At 41.1% G+C, this 22415-nt stretch overlaps 1 protein-coding gene across 4 annotated transcripts in view; it reads right to left on the reverse strand.

Annotated features, from left to right (window-relative positions):
• Positions 1-22415, reverse strand: part of ARHGAP10 (Rho GTPase activating protein 10) — a 332652-nt gene that overhangs the window by 180485 nt on the left and 129752 nt on the right. For all 4 annotated transcript variants that reach the window (XM_021938123.2, XM_009207677.4, XM_003899252.5 and 1 more), the window contains 5 exons: positions 19470-19580; positions 17623-17727; positions 9474-9603; positions 5895-6001; positions 3257-3351 (listed from right to left, as the gene is read on the reverse strand). In XM_021938123.2, the coding sequence (XP_021793815.1) occupies positions 3257-3351; positions 5895-6001; positions 9474-9603; positions 17623-17727; positions 19470-19580 (548 nt within the window). The remainder of the gene's footprint in view (positions 1-3256; positions 3352-5894; positions 6002-9473; positions 9604-17622; positions 17728-19469; positions 19581-22415) is intronic.

Below are 22415 nucleotides of genomic sequence, written 5' to 3' on the forward strand. Positions count from 1 at the left end.
ACTAATTTCACTGTCTTCCCCCATCCTTATGCCCCCACTTTGTTTCCCACCTTAGTAAATGGTACCATCTAGCTACTCAAGCCAGAAACCTTCCCCGCTCCTTCACCCTCTAACTGCAACATCCCATTTATCCCCAAAGATCTACCCCACTTGGCTCCATCCCCACTGCCACCACACCAATCCTGGCCCTCTCACCCTATCCTTAAACGACTTTCTCTTGTCCACTCTTGCCACCTCCAGATCTTTCTTACTCTGCCAGAATGAGCTTTGAGAAATACAAATATAATTGTCACTTACTGCCCTGCTTAAAACTATTTAATGGATTAAGTTCAAACACTTCAAGTTCAGGCCCTTGCCCCATCTCAAGCCTCTTCTCCCATTCTCTCTGGCTCTTGCACTAGTGACGCTAGGTGTCTCAAATACATCATGCCCTCTCCTGTCTCCAGGCCTCCACATGCGACATTCACTCTAACTGGCACATGAATCTCAATCCCAGCTGACTCCAGATAACCCTTTAGTTATGAATTTACATGTCAGATCCTCTGTGTGCCTTTCTTTAACCACCTAAACTAGATTAGGTCCCCCGCCAGGAGTTCCCAGAAAGGAGCTGTGGACCTCAATGGAAGAAAATTAGAGACTTCTGCAAGAAAAAAGAGGGAAGCTAAAAGGGGGGGAATCCAGGCCCCTATGCCTCTTTAATAAGGGAACCCACTTTTTTTGCTTTACATATGCATTAACATGAAATTTTATTTGAAAAGAGGGTCTCCCTATAAAGCACTTGAAAACCACTAGAATAGATCACCAACCTAAAGTCCTCCCCTGTTCCCAGAGTCTCCCTACAGGTGTTATCCTTCGTATGTTAAGCACCTCCATAGGAATCCCTCATCAATGTCTTTGAGGGGTGGAGAGTAGTTCCAATCATAGCAAGGATCATGGCTAACAAAAAAAAAAAAAAATGGGGATGATCAAGGTCTCAGAGAAAACTAGATACTTTGGATGATTCAAGTGATTGAACTGCATTATAGACGTACCCTGCTTTCAAAACTAATCAGATTCACCTCACTTAACATATTCTGTAGTAGACAGTACTGCTAACACATCTTTGTCAATTATTTAGAAAACATTCTGACCATATGGTGATCTGCAGAGGCGTATAGCACAGTGGTTAAGAGGTAGGGCTCAAGCTGGGCGCAGTGTCTCTTGCCTGTAATCCCAGCACTTTGGGAGGCCGAGGTGGGTGGATCATTTGAGGTCAGGAGTTCAAGACCAGCCTGGCCAACATAGTGAAACCCTGTCTCTACTAAAAATACAAAAATTAGCCAGGTGTGGTAACGTGCGCCTATAATCCCAGCTACTCAGGAGGCTAAGGCAGAAGAATCACTTGAACCTGGGAGGCAGAGGTTGCAGTGAGCCGAGGTTGCACCACTGCATTCCAGCCTGGGCAAAAAGAGTGAGACTCATCTGAAAAAAAAAAAAAAAGAAAAAGAAAAAGAAAGAAAAGAGAAAAAGGTAAGATATGGGGCTCTAGGTAGAGAATGCAGGGGTTCATATCTCAGCTCTTCAACTACTACTAGCTACGTGACCATGGGGAAATTGCTCAAATGCTCTGTGCCTCAGTTTCTCATCATAAAATGGAAACAGTAACAACTACCTGAGAGAGCTATGGCAAGGAAACAGCTGAGATAAAACACGGAAGCATTGACGACAGTGGCACTCAGAAAGGAATCCAGTGCTACCCATGGGTGTGTGCACACAGACGTATGCTCGACTTGTGTTACGCTGACTAATTCCCTATTTAAAGTTTGGAAGAATTCTTATTGGCTTGAAATTTAGGCCAGGCATGGTGGCTCACACCTGTAGTCCTATGACTTTGGGAGGCCAAGGTGGGAGGATTGCTTGAGTCCAGGAGTTTTGAGACCAGCCTGGGCAACATAGCAAGATCCAACCTCTTTTACACTGACATTCTCTTCCATATTTTTCCTATCTTGGCAAAATACTTATTTAACCACTCATCCTTTCACAGTAGTGCCAAAATTATCATGGTGCTTAAGGGCCTGTTTTTATGTGTAATAAATGGTCCTCAATTCATTTATTATAAAAGCACTGCTCCTCCCTCTCTGTACTACCCCCAGAGACTCAACTGTATCATCTAACAGAGGAAGCAGCATCAATTACTTTTGTATTTCTGGGTTCTGACCTGAACTTTTGCTTTAACAAATCTCATAAGCTTTTATTGTACAAACATAGAACAGCCTTATCTAAAAACCATCACTGCCAAAACCAGGGCTGGCAAGGAATCACTGTACTGTCAGCCATTAAAAAGCAAATATTCTATCAGCACTAGGATTTTCCTTAATGCTACTGGAGGACGTAGAAATTAATGCCAGACAAGTCGTAATAATGACAAACAAACCTTTCTCTTCTACTTCTTCCTCTCTGGCAAAGACTCTTTTACAACTAAATAACTAGAAGTCATACAATAAGAAAAAAAAAATTCATATTTGAATAAACAGAAGGAGTTTGCCTAAGACCCTCCATCACGTACGGGATGTAGACACTGAAAACTCCCACAAGCACAAATGAATGTTGTTCTCTATTAATAGCTAGCTACCTATCACCCCTTTTTAGCTTTGTCACCCAGTTCCTCTTGCCATTGTTCTCTTCATGCTACAAATTAGGCTTGGATCAACAATGAAAAGCTCCAAGGCAAATTTTTTTTTTTCCTTTTAGATGGAGCCTCACTCTGTCCGCCCAGGCTGGAGTACAGTGGCACCATCTTGGCTCACTGCAGCCCCCACCTCCTGGGTTCAAGTGGTTCTCCTGCCTCAGCCTCCCAAGTAGCTGGGACTACAGGTGTGCACGGCCACGCCTGGCTAATTTTTGTATTTTTAGTAGAGACAGGATTTCACCACGTTGGCCAGGATGGTCTTGAACTCCTGACCTCAGGTGATCTGCCTACCTAGGCCTCCCCAAGTGCTAGGATTACAGGCGTACCCACTGCACCTGGCCTCCAAGGTTATTTTTTAGGTGACAACCCTGGTTAGAATGACTCCTAACTAAATCAAGATGAAACTATCACCCCATAGCTAAACCCGGTGACCAAGACTAAACGGCTTATAATGAACACACAGCCTGGAAATATAGCAAGGTAACATTTTCCCAGGCCATGGAAATCACAGTTGCAAGTAACCTCTATTTTTTTAATCATTTTTTTAAAACGACTCTTTCACCATGTCCAATGATTCCAATAACTTACCGATCAGCAGCTTCTATGTCAAAACAAAACCTTCTGTCAATGGAGTCAGTATGCCTCTTGGTACATTCTTTCAAAAAGAACACCTCGCCGTCTCCCTGCAAATAATCATTTTGAACAGTCTCAAAACCTACAGGATAAGCATATAAACACTCAGCCATTCTATACTGGAGAGCAGGGGAGCAAGGTTCAAGATCTTAAGTCCCTTCTCTTTACCCTATTCTCTTTCAAAATGGCTTTTTAAATGCTACTTACAATCTAAAATATTAACATTTTTGTCATTCTCCTGATTCTTTTGAGAAGGGAGTCTCGCTCTTTCGCCCAGGCTGGAGTGCAGTGGCACAATCTTGGCTCACTGCAACCTCCACCTCCCAGGTTCAAGTGATTCTCCTGCCTCAGGCTCCTGAGTAGCTGGGATTACAGGCATGTACCACCACACCTGGCTAATTTTTGTATTTTCAGGAGAGACAGGGTTTCGCCATGTTGGTCAGGCTGGTGTCAATCTCCTGACCTCAGATGATCCACCCACCTCGGCCTCCCAAAGTGCTGGGATTATAGGCATGAGCCACCATGCCCGGCCATTCTCTTGATTCTTAAGATTTTCTAGACGTTACTGATTATGGTAATGTTAAGCCAGACGATACCAATGTTCATTTTTTTTTTTTTTTTTTTTTTTTTTTTGGACAGTCTTGCTCTGTCACAGTTGCAACTAACCTCTATTTTTTTAATCATTTTTTTTAAATGCCCAGGCTGGAATGGTTCCGCCTCTGGGTTTAAGCAACTCTGTGACTCAGCCACCCAAGTAGCTGGGATTACAGGTGGGCATCACCATGACTGGCTAATTTTTATATTTTTAGTAGAGACAGGATTTCACCATGTTGGCCAGGCCAGTCTTGAACTCCTGACCTCAAGTGATCTGCCCGCCTTGGCCTCCCAAAGTGCTGGGATTACAGGCATGAGCCACTGTGCCTGGCCAAATGTTAATCTTTAAAGGTAGATTAACAGTACAGTTTTTAGATATTGGAATACTGTTAGTCTCTTATTGCACTCTTTTTTTAGTGTAAAAATTTATTTCATATTATGTCACACCACATGTCACAGGCAATATGTGACTATTTTTGGCCTATAAAAATTGTAATTCCATACAGGTCAATCTAAAAGTACACCAATAACCCTAGATTAAATATTTTGATAATCTAAAGCTAGAACCATTTATCTAGGCAATTTCTGTCTTTCCTATGTGAATCACCCTGAATTTATCTTTACTTAATTTGCAATGCAGAAATACAGGTGCTCAGTAAAAGAACAACTCTATGAAGTGTGAGTACACACTTACTGAACATTTTCACATTTTCCAGAACGTGAAGATCTCTAAATAACATTAAGATATACAAATATTCAAAATCTCCAGCTATCTTCCATAACATATTTATTATTATTTGGAGGCTAAAACAGAAAGGTATCACTAAGCAGAAATATCTCAGGGCTTGAATTGGCTCTGACAGGAAACTCAGTCTCAAACTTGATGCTTCAAGAGCCATCTCCTCACTTCCTTCTCCTCACCATGACTAATTTTCCATGTCTATTTCATTATTATATAAATGTGTTTTTATTAAAAGCTGCTTTAAATATTTTTCAGGGAAAGGCATCGTGTAAGTAAATAGAAGTGAACTTAGGTTTTGGTTTTGTTTTTTTATTCATCTAAGCCAAACCATACCCATTCACCCAGCAAGCAATGAATTAACCTGCTTTCTTAAAAATGTGTTATCAATTATGTTCAACATTGGTGGGAAGAGTTTTGTTTCTAGACCATTAATTATTGTAATAAGCTGCAGATTCCATTTAAAATACACATAAAGATCACCTTTCTACACAGCCAACTCTGTGAGGTCGTCTTGCTCTTTTCTTACTATCACACTCTGCTGTTTTTATTTCAGGGGGAGCAGTTAACTAAATGCATTGCAAATACCTATGTGAGAACTTTGTAAGACGAACTGAACAACAGTAAAATTTATTACAGATCACTCTTCTTTGTTTTTAGGCTATGAATACATTTGTGCAAGTCAGCTCCATTGTATAAATGCTGAGGAACCACTGAGTCATGAAAGCTTGCTGTCAATGTTACCTTTATCTTAAACAGTGACATAAAAGGATTCTATTGTTCACCTAAAAAAATACCTAGTGGTTAAAACTGCATATTCTCACTCATAAGTGGGAGCTGACAATGAGAACATACAGAAACAGGGAGGGGAACATGACATACCGGGGCCTCTGAGGGGGTGGGGGGCTATGGGAGGGATAGCATTAGGAGAATTATCTAATGTAGATGACAGGCTGATGGGTGCAGCACACCACCATGACACATGTATACCTATGTAATGAACCTGCACGTTCTGCACATGTATCCCAGAACTTAAATTAAGACAAGAAAAAAAAAAAAAAAATCTAGTGGTTTAAAATCCAAGCATGCAATTCAGAAAACACATACATTGTTCCATCTTCTGGCCCATTTTACTTAAAAACAAAACAAAGATTTTAAAACTAAAAATGTATCATCAGTGAATATAAACCATTAAAATGACACCCTCAAACACTACCTCTGACAGACTAAAATCTATTCCATGTTGAATCAAATACTTACAAGTTTCCCTCCAGATCTGTGCTCAAATGGGATCATGTTGAACTTCTTCGCTGCTTTTCGATACATGCAATAGTGTTTTACCCAACTGGAACCAAACGGAGCAGGCCCTTCAACAAAAAAACAGCCCTTTATATTTTCCCTCATAAATTAAGCAGATATGTAGAGCTATAAATACATTACTAAAGAGGAAAAGTGTAAAAAGCAGCAACAGATACAGTTGAATCAATGAAACAGCTCAGCAATACTGCTGGTTCTAATAAGAAAAGGGAAAATAAGAACAGGTGCTTTGAAACAAAACTCTAACACAGATTTAGCAACACAGAAGTGATTTAAAGACATACTGTTTAAATATTTTGCCAGAAAAATCAACAGTTATCTCCTACCTGAAAATCTCTTAAATGTAAGCTCAATTTTTTGTTTCTAGGTATTAAGAGCTCACAACGGTTTGAAAAGTTGCATCCCATATATGAGATGGTTTGGGATTTAATTCTGGCCTCTCAAAATGATAGAATTATAGAGTCATAGTGCTAAAAAGCATCTAGTCTAAAAATCCACCTAATGCACTTTAAGTCCATGAACAGCACCCTGGTAAGCAGCTGCTCTTACTGATGATTGAAAGCTAACCTTTAATAATGAAGTATGGGCGGGGCGCGGGGGTTCATGCCTGTAATCCCAGCACTTTGGGAGGCCAAGGCAGGTGGATCATGAAGTCAGGAGATGGAGACCATCCTGGCGAATATGGTGAAACTCCATCTCTACTAAAACACAAAAAATTTAGCCAGGGTGGCGGTAGGCACCTGTAGTCCCAGCTACTCGGGAGGCTGAGGCAGGGGAATAGCCTGAACCCAGGAGGCAGAGGTTGCAGTGAGCTGAGACTGCGCCACTGCACTCCAGCCTGGGCAACAGAGACTCTGTCTCAAAAACAGTAACAACAACAACAACAATTAGCTGGGCGTGGTGGTGGGTGCCTGTAACCCCAGCTACTGGGGAGCGTGTGGCATGAGAATGGCTTAAACCCAGGAGGCAGAAGTTGCAGTGAGCCGAGGTCGCGTCACTGCACTCCAGCCTGGGTGACAGAGCAACACTGTCAAAAAATAAAATAAATTAACATTGGTATTGTCTGGCTTAACATTACTGTAATCAGTAAGGTCTAGAAAATCTTAAGAATCAAGATAATGGCCAGGCACGGTGGCTCACATCTGTACTCCCAGCAAAAAAGAAAAACAAGAAGTAGGAAGAATAAGAAATTTAAGACAATAGGAGTGACTGTCCAAGTACGCCCCAGAACATTCTGTGAACCCCTTTTCCACTCTAAGTCAGCAGTACCACCATCAGGGCTCACAGGACAGTGCTGTATGTCAGAGGGACCTCTAGCATCTGGAACTTCACATGCCAATACAAGTCCAACCGTAACAAATGAAAGGTTAGGCCCAGCAGAAGTTGACAATTTTTTACTTTAGTGAGTCAAGACATTTTTTAAAAAACAATTAACATCTGTTATCACCGTAATTTCATGTCAAACAAACAAAGCTTCTATACCTAAAAATCAAAAAAGATAAGCTCAGGAGGGAAAAAAATAACTCATGTAAAAGGAATGCTTTTAGCTAGTTACATTATTTGGGATAGGGGTAATAGCTAATTACATTATTTGGGATAGGGGTAATAGATGAAAGGAGTTACCAGACCAAAATCAATTTTATCTCAGACCATCATTAGTCCAAAGACCTGAATTTGGGAACCACTGCTGTGTGTTTCAAAGAACCAGCATTTGTACTGTGTTCTATGGTTCATGAAAAACTATTGCACAGGTATTTTATTTAACTCTAAGAAAAAAAAAAAAAAAAACTGCCCAGAGAGGATGATACTTACTGCCTTTTTAATCTAAAAAAATTTAAGCTTAGCCCAAATGCCTGGAAAATAACAAAGCCGAACCTTAAATCAGAATCTCTGACCCCAAATATCAAGGTCTTTCCACTACTTAAGCCACCACCCCCTTCTGACAACTAACAGAGCCTATTCGACCAGCTCTGGGCATACACACTAACGATGCTCTTTCACACCTGTCCAAGCACCAAGCAATTTACAGGAGACGTTACCAACACAGACTCCACTTTCAGAATGACAATCCCAGCATTCAGTAGTTGTACGACCTAGGGAACATTATTTACCTCTCAGTGCCTCCATTTTCATCTATAAATGGGGAATAATAATAGTACCTTATACTTCATAGGGCTGTTTTATGGATAAATGAGACAAGTTGTATACAAGTTTAGCACAGTGCTGGGTATACAATGAATGAGGAAATAATTTTACCACTACTGTTACGTTGCTTCATTTCAATTTCTCTCAAAGGCAACAGTGATGAATGTAAAAATTAAAGTTTCCTGTGATTTTCACTTGGGCATATAATACAAATAATTCTAACATTCTCAAGACTATCTTGAGTTTTAATTTAGTTCTTTCAAATTCAATTTTAAAAACTGAGATTAATAAGATAATGTATGAGAAAAATTCAGACTTCTGCCATATCATACAACTGCTCACAAGAGGCGAAGGCTGCAAGATTCCAGAATCAGGGCAAATGGAAAACGCACAACCATCCTGCTGCCTGCATAGAATGTGAACTTCCATTCAAAGCACAGATACTCCGGAACCTTTCCCTGAGTCATCTCTACTAGTAAATTTTTAGGTTGGATTGAAAGTCCTGTAAATCAGCCACACTTAAATGAAGTGACATCTGTAAAACACCCTTATTACAGTTAAGGGTGAAGAGGGAGGGAAATAGTAAAGAGAGACAAATTTCACATTCTCATCCTTCCTGCTAACTAGCAATTGGGTTCTACAGTTGAAGTAGTAAACCTTAAGAGCTTAGCTGTTAAAATAAGACCAAATGTTCAAAGTCTGAAAGAAATACAGGTCCTTCAGTTTTCAAAATGAGAACAATCTGTGCACTGTGTATTTGCTAAGACAGCAACAGAGACTAAAATCCCTACAAGTTAGGATGCCACACAGGAATATCTTTTATCACTATCTGCAGTTTTCCTGATGATTTGAGTAGGAACCAACTATCTCAGATTGGTGGGAACAAAAATGGTATGAAGGAAGGAGAAAAATACTAATATATCCCTCTTGACCTTAAGATGATGGTGAGGCAGGGTTGTGGGAGGGGAGGATGTGTACGCGTGTATGAATGTGTGTGCCTGTGTGCACTGGTAATGAGGGCAGAGGTGAGGGGGAAGGAGAAAAAATAAAATACCCTCATAACTCTGGCTCATTTTCAATCTTACACCAAATTCTGACTTCCTTACAAGCATGTTCCTGGGGCGCGCACAGTGTGAAACAGAAGCTAGTGGGGTGTCGGAAGAACAGGGTGCTCACAGCCACTCCTAAGCTCACTGTACCCCTCTCTCCAGGGCTGGAATGTGTTTCTCCTGAATATGCAATATACACCCACTAGGCGAAAGAAGCAGGCAGAGAAAGGGGTGGGAATAATTGCCCAAAATGTCACAATAATGGCAAGAATAGCAGAGTTTTCAATAATTTGCATTTTTAAGCAGCCACTGCTGAAGGGCCTCTTACTTTTTTCCTGGACATACAGGTAGCCTTCTGCTGTAAACTGACTTGCTCGTTTGTGGTCCTTGGGATTCTGTCTGATTTTGTTCATAAGCTCTTCCACTTCTGACCTTGTTCCTTCAAATCGATTCCGTGTCTGAAATGGATTAAAAAACACACATAAATGTTAAGTTCTGAGTTTTCTCGTGCACATTTTAAAGTCTCTGGATAACCGTAATTACATTTTTTAACTCTAAATAACTTTTTTATAAATTTATCAAAACATCCCCATTCCTTCCAGTGTACCTCCTTACTGAGATTAACGCACAAAGAAAAAAAAAATAGTGGTAAAACAGCTACCAGAGGAGTATAAGCCAGGGTTACTACAGGTTACTTACTTTGGAGGCTTTCTAACACCATGAATAATTTTATTATTCAACATAAAAAATTCCTGCCTTCAGGTCTCACACTACTAAATTTTAGGTTTAAAACATAAGTAGGTTTTAATATATCTACCTGAGAAGTATTTCCTTTGCAACAACCAATCTGACTCAATCAATCTGATTTGTTACTGTTACATTAGCAGTCTGTAAATACTCAGAATCTGAAAAAGTTTAATTCTTCTTTGCAAACTAATAAATACAAGTGTCAGTTTTTCCAGGTCATGGCAATTGCACTTGAAAATGACATTTCTTCCCTGAAGACGGAAGGGGGGAAAATATCTCACCTACACAAATAATGTCTTTGATATCTGAAGAGACAAATCACATTTCTGAAACGCAGGAGACGTGGTATGCCAATATCTGTCAAACGGCTACACTGAAAACGTATATGCAAGGTGAAGTGACAGAATTATTACCAAGGCAATTGTGATGAGTCGGCACCACCGTGTTCCTGGACACTTCCTTCATCCAGGCTCAAAAATAATTGTATTAATACCAAAAAACTGCTGATGTGAAACTGTGGAGGAACTGAGACAGAAAATTATTATTGAAATTTCTCCTCTTTCCTCCCTACAATAAAAGGGGTTGCCAAGGGTCCTAAGCGTGGGAAAACGGTAGAATGGCACATCTTTTTTGTCAAGGGATGGAGAGTCATCTGATAAATGTAGATTGTAAAAGGGAAAACCTGTCTGCAGAGGTTTGTTTTCTTTTAAATACAAAACTAAGCTGCGAGAAAAATCAGCTTATGTCCTGTAAGAAAGTATAAGCCTGCAAAGCAAGTAGAACTCAGTTGTTGATGACTAGGTTCCCTCTCTCCTTCCATTTCTCCAGGTTTTCTTATCCCCAATTTTTTTTTTTTTTTTTTTTAAAGACAGGGTCTCACTCTGTCTCCCAGGCTGGAGTACAGTGGCACGATCATACCTCACTGCAGCCTCAACCTCCTGAACTCAAGCCATCCTCTCACCTCAGTCTCCAGAGGAGCTGGGACTACAGGCGCACACCACCACGCCAGGCTTAATTTTTGTGTGTGTGGTTTTTGTTGTTGTTGTTTTGTAGAGACGGGGGTCTCCATATGGGGTCCAGGCTGGTCTTGAACTCCTGGGCTTAAGCAATCTACCCGCTTCAGCCTCCCACACTGTTGGGATTATAAGCATGAGCCACCATCCCCGGCCCTTATCCTCATGTTTGTACTAATTTCACCCTGATTTTACTCCCCTCCTTGGTCACTTTGCTGAGATTCCTTCCAACCCTCACTGCTCCCCGTGTGTGTATATTTACACACATACATATATGTGCATGCCATACATGTATGGATGCTATCACAGGTGAGAGCATGTACACACACTTGTATTTAAGCCAATAATCCTATTATTTATGTTCATGCTCAAATTGCCCTAGATTTGAGCAGCAGGAGTCCCTTTGAGCTGGCTTCTGTCTTTTGACTGGTCCCCTTAATTTTCGACCAGTTCCTTACTTTCTGGTCCAATAAGGTACCCTCGGCTTATCTTATACTTTCCCTGCCCCAGTCCTGGAAAGGAGCTCTTGTTCTTTTTAGTGGAGAGTACTTAGTATTTGGAAACCAAGATCCGGGCACAGTGTGCTCACAGCTAAGGAAGTATCATTGCTTCTAAGTCTTCTCAGCAGACAGACTCAGGAAACAGATGTTCATACAGTTGAGCCTTAACACAGGCTGGAACTTTGTGGATCTACTAATACATGGATTTTCCTCCCCATCTACAACTCCTGCAACAGCAACTCTTCCTCCTCAGTCTACTCAATAGGAAAACACACAAAGGCCTTTATGAGGATCCACTTCCACTTAATGAATAGTAAGTATATTTTCTCTTCCTTATGATTTTTGCAGTAACATTTTCTTTTCTCTAGCTTACTTCATTGTAAGAACACAGTATATCATACATAGAACACACAAAATATGTGGTAATCAACTATTTCTGTTATGGGTAAGGCTTCTGATCAACAGTAGGCGATTAGTAGTCAAGTTTAGGGAAAGTCAAAAGTTATATGCAGACACCCAACAGCGCAGAGGTGCTAACCCCAACGTTGTTCAAAGGTCTACTGTCTACACAGAGCACGTGTGTTTATACAACACACAATCACTACTTCTATATCTACCTATATATTTGCAAATCCATGACTTCCTACCAAGAAATCTAATTCTACTCCAGTTCTTCAGGTTTCTTTCCAGTCTCTCTCCTTCCAAATCTGTGAATTTCTTCCCAGGCGGTAAGAAGCCTGGTTCTCATTCTCAACATGTCTGCTTATGTGCTCACTTAACATCTCTGCTCAGCACAAGCAATCTCCCAAACGCCCCAGCAGCCACCTCTGTCTCATCACCACTCACTCCACCATCCCTGCTGCAGACACCTCCACAAAGGTCCCCCTCTCCCTCACCACCCGACTTCTTCAGAGGCTTATTGTCTGCACTGGGCATGGAAGGCTTTTTTTTTTTCTCTTGAGAACAGGTCTCACTCTGTTGCTCAGGCTGGAGTACAGTGGCACAATCACGGTTCACTGCAGCCTAGACCTCTCAGGCCCAAATGATCCTCTCACCTCAGCCTCCCGAGTACAGGGACTACTCACATGCACCACCACCTCCAGCTAATTCTTCTCTACTTTTGTGGAGACAGGGTCTCACTATGTTGCCCAGGCTGGTCCTGAACTCTGGGGCTCAAGTGATCCTCCCAGCTCAACATCCCAAAGTGCTGGGATTATAGGCGTGAGCCACCATCCCCAGCCACTATTTTTTAATGGTACCATTTTTAGGTAAGTTACACACTGAAAAATTTGCATAAAATCAGTAGAATGGCTAAAACCTTGCAATTTCCAATTATAAGTTCCAAGCACATATGAAGGCATCTTCTAATTACAATAATGTTAGACCCCAAACATTACAATAGGTAACATTTGAGCATTTACATGGTTCTTTAATCCTCACAATAACCTATATGGTAGGACACTAATGCTATCCATCTATCCAATAAAAGATCATTGCTGCCTTGTTTTCTTTACATGCTTTAGGAATTAAACATCTCCAAATAAACTAGCTTTAAATTAAGCCTTATTATTTTAGTATTTTAAATCTGATTGAAAGAGAAAACATCTGTAAAAAACTTCTTTTCTGGGCCGGGCGCGGTGGCTCACGCCTGTAATCCCAGCACTTTGGGAGGCCGAGGCGGGCGGATCACGAGGTCAGGAGATCGAGACCATCCTGGCTAACACAGTGAAACCCCGTCTCTACTAAAAATGCAAAAAATTAGCCGGGCGAGGCGGCGGGCGCCTGTAGTCCCAGCTACTCGGGAGGCTGAGGCAGGAGAATGGCGTGAACCCGGGAGGCGGAGCTTGCAGTGAGCCGAGATCGCGCCACTGCACTCCAGCCTGGGCGACTAAGCGAGACTCTGTCTCAAAAAACAAAAAAAAACTTCTTTTCTGATTATAAAAACTAATCCGTATCACTGTAAAACAGAGAGACGGACACAAATAGTCCCATTTGGGGGGCAAAAAGAAAAGGGATAAGACTAAAGCTAACCATAAGCCCACCCCTCAGGTAACTGCTGTTATATTTTGATGTGATCATTTCTAATCTCTTTTAAACACACACACACACACACACAAGTCTGTAGTTTTGGTATTCTACTTTCCTTACAACATTGCGACAAAAATATTTTGCCCATGTTCTTAAATACTTCCTACCCATTCTTATTATCTTCTAGGGACTCTTTATGAATCCTAAAATTCTGCACACTGTATTTCCTTCCAGGAAGAATTCTATTCTAGTCTCTTCCCCACATTCTTCGGGAGACAGAAATCACAAAAGTTCAAAATTAGTTCCTTAAAATATTCTTTAAATTTGAGGCAATTTCCATTCTTCTGGAAAACCCATTTCCTAAAAGCCATCTTGCTACTTTCTTGATTTCCATTTATCACTCTAGATTATGGAAAATGAAGACTCAATTTCTCAAAAAAAAAAAAAAAAAGTCTAGGCACTTTTACAATACAATAGGTATTATCCAATGGGGAAAAATAGGTTTTCACTTTTAAATAACTTTTACCTTTTTCTGATTATAAAAGTTTTGCTTTTTTACTAAAATTAAATACTAAAAAGATGATCAAAATATTTATGATGTTATAATGCAGAGGCAGTTAACATTTGATTATGTTTCCTAAAATACATATAGTGGCTGGACGCAGTGGCTCACGCCAGTAATCCCAACACTTTAGAATATTGAGGCAGGTGGATCACGAGGTCAGGAGACTGAGACCATCCTGGCTAACACGGTGAATCCCCGTCTCTACCAAAAAATACAAAAAAATTAGCCGGGCATGGTGGCAAGTGCCTGTAGTCCCAGCTATTCGGGAAACTGAGGCAGGAAAATGGCATGAACTCGGGAGGGGAGTTTGCAGTGAGCCGAGATAGGGCCGCTGCACTCCAGCCTGGGTGACAGGGCGAGACTCCGTCTCAAACAAACAAATAAATGCAACACACACACACATACACACACACACACCCCACAACTGGGACTTTTTTCAACAATATGTTGTTTTATATACCCAGCATTTTATCTTTATTATAATAAAAAACTGACATCAAGGAATGAGATGAATGGCCAAGAAATGAGCAAATTACAGTGTCAATGAGGTATAGCAGATGATACAGAATGAGTGACCCGCGTTTCAAAAGTGCTGATGTTTCTGATTTTAAAAAAAAAAAAAAAAAAGCTAAAAATTAACATTTTGAGGAGCAGAGACGCCACCTAGATCACGTGTTCTCAATACTGAAGGTGAGGCCGAGAGAAACTCTGAGTTGCAAGAGTGTTTATTAAGAAACAGCCAAACAAAATCAAGACAGGAATATTTAGAAAAAAGGTTGAGAATGCACGGCGATTTACTGATGACCACACATCCTTAAGTGCGAGACAATACAAAAAAAGGCTTTTTTTCAATAAACTGTCATTTCCCCATTTCTCTACAGAAAATGAATACTGTTGTCAATTGTGTAAGTTCTGAATATATTAAGGATTCCAACCAGGTCATTTTGTGAAACATTTCAAATGATAGCTTAGCTTCAAAGTTTGCTCAGAAGATTTCAAGACTGAATATTGCTCATTACCATCTAAATATTTAATGCCTCTGAAAGTTTTTTTGGTTTATATAAGGTAAACAGACCCCCGCCTTCCCCACAGGTGTGTTATAAACACACTTCCACAAATAAATGAGCTGTGCAAGGAGTTTCACTGAACATCCCAAAAGACTGATGTTTCCCCACAGCTCACCGCGGAGCCTGAGGCAGAGCGCTGGCTTCAAGGGCATTCACCTATGCGTTCACAGGGCCCTGTGCGCAGAAGAGCTTCTGCTTGGTTTAATAATCAAATGCCTCTGATCTGAAACTCTTCATTATCTCTAAATAAAGGGCACTATTTTCTTCATTTTACCTTGATTCTGGAAGTTGTATATACAGTCCTGCCTGAAGGTTCTCATTCTGGCCAGTCCTGCACTTGACAGATGAGGTCCAGACAGAAAAGGTGAATTTCCACAAATTATACAGCCAGTAAGTGGAGGGGAAAACAGGAGTTATAATCTCAAGCAGGGGTCCCCAACCCTCAGGCTGCCAACCAGTACTGGTCCATGGCCTGTTAGAAATCGGGTCACATGGCAGGAGGTGAGCGGCAGGTGAGCATAACCGCCTGAGTCGACCTTCTCTCAGATCAGCGGTGGCATTAGATTCTCATAGGAGCACGAACACTATTGTGAACTGCGCACGCAAAGGATCTAGATTGTGCACTCCTTATGAGAATCTAATAATGCCTGATGACCTGAGGTGGAAGTTTCATCACGAAACCATACCCTATCTTCCCCCACCTCCATTCCATCTACAGAAGAATTGTCTTCCTTAAAACCGGTCCCTGGTGCCAAAAAGGTTGGGGACCACTTATGTAAACTATCTAGTGTTCTTTTTACATAACTGTTTTCAGCTGCCTGCAAAATATTCTGAATAATCTCAACATCGGCCAGGCATGGTGGCTCACCCCCATAATGCCAGGATCTTGGGAGGCTGACAAGAGGATCACTGGAACCCTGAAGTTTGAGAGCAGCCTGGGCAACACAGTGGGATGCCATCTCTACCAAAAAGAAAAAAAAATTAGCTGGGTGTGCTGGCATGCACTGGCAGTCCCAGCTACTCAGGAGGCTGAGGCAGGAGGATTACTTGAGCCTAGGAGGTTGAGGCTGCAGTGAACAGTGGTTGTGCCACTGCACTTCAGCCTCAGCAACAGAGTGAGACCCTGTCTCCAAAAAAAAAAACTCAACATCATTAAACTCAATATTCTACTACCTGCAGGGACAATTCTGGGGTAACTAGAATGAATCCACACATACCCATTTTGGATTTTTAAGTTTTATCACATTATAGTCATACCACATATTTTATAACTGTTTTCACAAATTGTGACACCACAGCAGCAGACAAAGAAAGAATCTACTCCAGGACTCTATCATTAGCCCAGGTGAATGTCCTAACAATCCTCAAATAGAAGTTGACACATAAATTATAAAAATAAGAGGTTTTATCATCTACATTCCCAAGTATAGGGAACTGTACATTTAAAAAAAAAAGTTAGAAACAAAATTTACACAAAAGGTATTCACCCTCAACTTTTTTTTTTTAAGACAGATTCTCGCTCTGTCGCACAGGCTGGAGTGCAGTGGCACAATCTCAGCTCACTGCAACCTCCACCTCTTGGGTTCAAGCAAGTCTCCTGCCTCAGCCTCCTGAGTAGCTGGGATTACAGGCGCACTCCACCATGGCCAGCTAATTTTTGTATTTTTAGCGGAGACGGGGTTTCACCATGTTGGCCAGGATGGTCTCAATATCTGGACCTCGTGATCCACCTGCCTTGGTCTCCCAAAGTGCTGGGATTACAGGTATGAACCACTGCGCCCGGCCCACTCTCAACTTCTAATTGTGAAAGAAATGAAGAGCAGGCAACAACCACATTCCCATCCATCTACCTGTGTGTCTTTCATTATGTGCTGTGAGTCGGTCACAAAGCTATCTCACGACATTCCTAACAAGACCTCAAATTACACTCAACATCCTCTGACCAGTTTGTCAATGAGGAAGCCTCCAGCATCAACTAGTGTTGAGAGGAAAAACATCCACCACGTGATCAAAATGACATACAGTATGCTGCTTAATACCATTCTCCTGAATCTCTTCATCCAAGACTTGGCAGAAAGCACACATTTTCCAAAGGAAAATAATCAAGACCAATAGCAACTGTGAACACCAATGCATTAGTAAATATGCATAAAATGTAGGGAAGAAATTCCACTCAAACGATAAGCTTATCTGGGAACAAAAATCAAGATACCCAGTTAAAGGAGAAGAAATGTAGTGCATTATAAATTCAGTGCCTTAAAGTGGAGTGCTCTTTTGTCTGTTATAGAAATAGCTGACTTAGAGTTAAGGTAACAGAGCTTATCCTTAGAATTGACCCAGAAACTGCAGGAAAAGCCGCCAGGTGGCAGAATGTCCCAAGCCTCAACCAACTGTAGAGCAGTTCGTCACACCAAGAGCTGACCAGCAGATGGCAGCATACCCTCAGTTTCTCAGTACCAATAGATCAGCGTTGTCTTCATTTAAGGCTTTTCATACAACAAACAAATGAAAAATACACTCAAACATCTTTTTATAAAGAAAGCTTCCATTTCCTTACATTCTGAATGTTGATCTGTAGTTCCATTTTGTAGTGATTGAAGTCTTTGGCAAGTTCATGGCCCTGATGATAGAAGGTAAACATCCCCTGAAAAAATGACAGCATCTAAGACACAGGAAGAAAAGAGGTATTAGCACAAAACAACTCAGGAGAAAAAAGAATCATATAAACAAGCAAGTGTTCCCCCCACCATCTCACTGTTATTCCACTGAAATAAAGTGATTAAAGGGAAGTCAATAATATTCAAGTAAACCCAAGTACACTATTAATTGATCTTTGTAGAAAATGATGCTTTTTTCCCTTAAATATCACAGCCATTAGGCAGCTTGTATGGCATGTTCTGTAGGAAAAATTGAATTATAAAGTCATCCATTTGTCCTCTTTAGTCAGGAGAATCCCAGTATTTGTAATTGAAATCTTATCACTATAGGTTGATACAATCTATAAGAAACTAAAATCACAGAATCAAAGAGCTCCAGACTCTCCCCAGCCACAGCCAACAGAGTGCAATCCCTGTGTTTTGTTGACAAAGATATTCCATGACTTGCCAGGGGCAGCCTCAAACCTGTAATTAAACTTTTAGTTTTCTACCAACTCCCAACCTGTCTCTAATTAGAGAGCTGTTGCCTCTGCTCCACATGTGAGTCAATAAATCTAAAGTGAAGAGAAGTGATTTGGGGAGAGAGTTAAGGAAATACTGAGATTCATTTTCTTCCAAATGCCACACCGTGGGTGGTTAGGAATCTGGGGCTGTAACACCAAATGCCCAGCAGGCTCCATTCCCAACATCAGCCATGACTTGTTATGGGACCTTGGGCAAATTATTCAACCTTTCTCTACTTCTATTTCCTTATCTCCTCATTGAGTAATAGTGTGGACTAATGAGTTCGGTACAACACTTAGAACAATGACTTGAACAGCGACTGAGCATTATAAATGCCCAATAAAAGCAGGCATTTACTGTTATTTCACATAAAAAGAAAGCTTTTGAGGAGGTTTACTTTTTCTCTACTGGTTTAGGTTAATGACTATCGCTGCAAGTAAACCATAGCTCCACAAATGCTCATTTTTAATCATTACTTAGTTATTCTTGTTTCTATAAACCATACACACTATGGGTAAATTGTGTAGTGTGTGAATGTTATCTTACTAAAGCTGTTTAAGAAAAAGAAACCATTCAACAAGTTGATATTAAAATTAAAATGAATCCTGAAAATGAGTTCGTTTTGCTGAAATCCACATGAAATATCCTTTACATTATGTTATATATATTCATGTGCATGTATCTTCATAAATAAACAACTGAAGCTACTAGCAAATATCTATATAATCACAAACAAAAATCATGTGTTTCTAAAGTAAGTAAAAAAAAATGTCAGAGTAACTCATAAAATTGTCTCAAATGTTCCATATCCTGCTACTAAACTTAGATTGCCATAAGCATTGTGAGTTGTGTTCGAAGTCATGTTACAAACAATTGTTTGAAGTATCAAAGTTTGAACTGGTATAAACAACCCATGTTCACTCATTCTAGTATAAATTATTTCAGAGAAATTTTTTAAAGACAGAGCTATAGGCTAAGGTAGCAGAAATTGCACTTGTTTGCCTTCCTTGAGATCATGTAGCAATGGGAATATTACACGTTGCAGTGCAAATACAGTTGAGAAACACTGATTTAGAGGCAATTCCTTGAATTCATGGCTGTGTTTGCCCTTTTCAATATGTCTCTTTCATGTTTATGCACTGTGGCCTCTAATAACTATAAACCAAAAATCAGACCTAGGAAGATAAATACTTATCTTATATTGCAAAACTCCACCAGCAAACAACTTGGCAATAATACTCACAGGTTCCACAAACTCAAACTTCTTTCGTTCTTGGATTTCCTGCAGCTTACACACATACTCGAGAGACAGTTCATAGAAGTGTTGCCGGTTCTGCTCCACTTGGATATCTGCCTATGTTAGAATCACAGAGGTTAGGCAAACTGGAGATGGTGAAAAGTGAAACTCTATATCAGAGGTCATCACACTGTGGTCCATGGGCCAGAATACGTTGTGTTGCCTGATTTTGTAAGTGAAGTATTGCAACACAGGCACAATCATTCATTTAGGTATCGTCTGCAGCTACTTTCCTGCTGCAACAGCAGAATTGAGCAGGTGCAACAGGAACTTTACGGTCCACAAAAGTCTAAAATATTTACTATCAGTTTCTTTGCAGAAAAAGTTTGACTCCTACTCTGTATGTTGAGGTTGACCCGCAAGAACTGAAGATCAAAGAGGTTTCTCTTCATGAAAAACTCACCCCAACCACAACTGATGCCCCAAGGCTGAACCACATGCAATCACAATCCACAAACATTTCTATGAACAAATCCTTTAAGAATAAAGTCTGCCTGAGAAAGGGCCCAGCACCTCAGCACTCAGGGAGTGATGGCGGCAGGTGAGGAGGAGCCAGCCATGGCAGCATCTCAAGAACCCAGCTCTCAAAGGCGGGCCAGGGCTGGACGCCCATCTGCAGCCCTCACAACGTCTCATGCCCTGGGAGGGAAGCGGGTACCAGCTGATCAGGAGGCTATTCCAAAAAAAGCTTCCAGCTTAGCTTGTCTAACTAGAAAGGAACTAGAAGAAGAGCATGACTCCACAGAGAATAGTGGAGAGAGAACTCATGTCCAAGAAACCATTCTTACTAGGCAACATGTGATATTTTTCCTAACTTAGCTAATTTTACTCTTAAAAATATTTATCTGGGCATTTCTCCAGAGAGGATATACAAAAGGCCAATAAGCACATGAAAAGACACTCAACATCGCTCATCATTAGGATGTAAATCAAACTCACAATGAGATGCCACCTCACACCCATTAGGGTGGCTACTATCCAAAAAAGAAAAGTAGTGGTGTTGGTCAGGATGTCAAGAAACTGCAACCCTTGTGCATCATTATCGGAATGCAAGATGGTACAAGCACTGTGAAAAACAGTGCTTTAAGTAATACTGAAATATAATGTGTTACTAAGCTAAACTGAAAATTTCTACCTAACACTCCTCAAAATCGCATTTTTGTGCCTTCATTAACCAGAATTCAATAGTTCAGCTACCAGCAGTTAACAGGCACAACTCCCAACAAAAAATTAAAATAAATTTTTCCCTCAAATTCAAAATAGTATTACCACATGACCCAGCAATTCTATAGCTGGGCATATACCCGAAAGAACTAAAAGCAGAGGAGCAGATATGTGTACACCCCTGTTCATAGCAGCAGGGGGGAAAGTGATCCAAATGCCCACGGATGGATGGATGGATGGATGGATGGATGGACGGACGGACGGACGGACAGACAGACGAGTAAATAAAATGTAGCCGATTCATATGTATAACAGAATATTATTCAGCCTTAGACAGGAAGGAAATTCTGATACATGCTATGACATGGATGAACCTTGAGTACATCAGGCTAAGTGAAATAAACCAGTCACAAAGGGACAGATACTATATGATCCCACTCATATGAGACACCTAGAGTAGTCGAATTCATAGAAACTGAAAGCAGAATGATGGCTGCCAGGGGCTGGAGCAGGGGAGAATGGAGAGTTATTGTTAACAGGTACAGAGGTGCAGTCTGGGAAGATTTTTGAAAAAGCCCTGGAGATGCATGGTGGTGATAGTTGCAAAACAATGTGAATGTACTTAATACCACTGCGCCATATACTTTACAATCAAATCATACATTTTATTGAAATTTTATTCATATATTTTATAACCAAAAATGTGTTTTTGAAAAGCAAGTAATACATTTGAAACAACACATTTCAAAACGTAATAAAAAACATTTCAGCAAATACTTTAATATATATTACTAAGCTAAAATGAGAATTTCTACTTAACACTCCTCTGAATCATATTTTTGTGCCTCCAATAACCAGAGTTTGATAGTTCAGCCATCAGCAGTTAGTTGGCACATCTCCCAGCAAAAACACAGTAATTTTGTTGAGTATTTAACAAAATAAAGACATAAGAAGGGTGGTTTCCTCATTTGTCATTACTGGAAAGGCCCTTGAAGAAATTTATACCAGCAACAGATTTATCAATTTGATTTTATCTTTTAGCAAATTCTCTCTCCTGGTTGTTCTTGCTACTGTAATGACCCTTACATTACCAGTCAACCTCTATCACCACCCCCTTAACATTCTGAAAATCCAGAACTGTTGTGCCACATGCTCCATGATTAACTCACCATAATCCCTGGGATCAGTGGCAATGATGGCAGTAGCGGACAGTCTGGAGCAGCCGCTATGGGGACACCAGCTGCAGAGGGCAAAGTGTGGCCAGGGCTGTGCACACCATGGTACCCGCGGGGGCCAGAAACAGGCAGGAGTCCCAACTTCTATGGAGTTGTCAGGGCAGGAGCCCCATGTTCCCAGACACAGCTGCCGCCACACGGCCACAGCTCTGGGCCAGGGCATCCCCATGCTCTTGGGGGCCGGGGAAGGCCCACTGCCCCGCCAGCAGACTCGAGAAGTGCCTGCTCCTGCTCTCTGGCTTCTCCTCGCTCCCAGCACCTGATCCAGTGTGGAGCAAAGTTGTAGCCAAGCCCAGGTACTGTTGCCACCCAGCCGGGTATGTGTGCACTAGGGTGGTGCTGACATGCCAGCGCCCCCAGGACCCCCAACCTCCAGCTCGGCCCACTCTGGACTTTGGATGCCAACAAGCACAGGAGGGAGGCCAGGGAGCTGAGAGCAGCTCGACAGAGGCCTATCGGCATCTCTTGGCGCAAATACTTTGGGTGCCGTAGA

This window comes from Papio anubis, chromosome 3 (assembly GCF_008728515.1).
Source record: "Papio anubis isolate 15944 chromosome 3, Panubis1.0, whole genome shotgun sequence".
Lineage (NCBI taxonomy): Eukaryota > Metazoa > Chordata > Mammalia > Primates > Cercopithecidae > Papio > Papio anubis.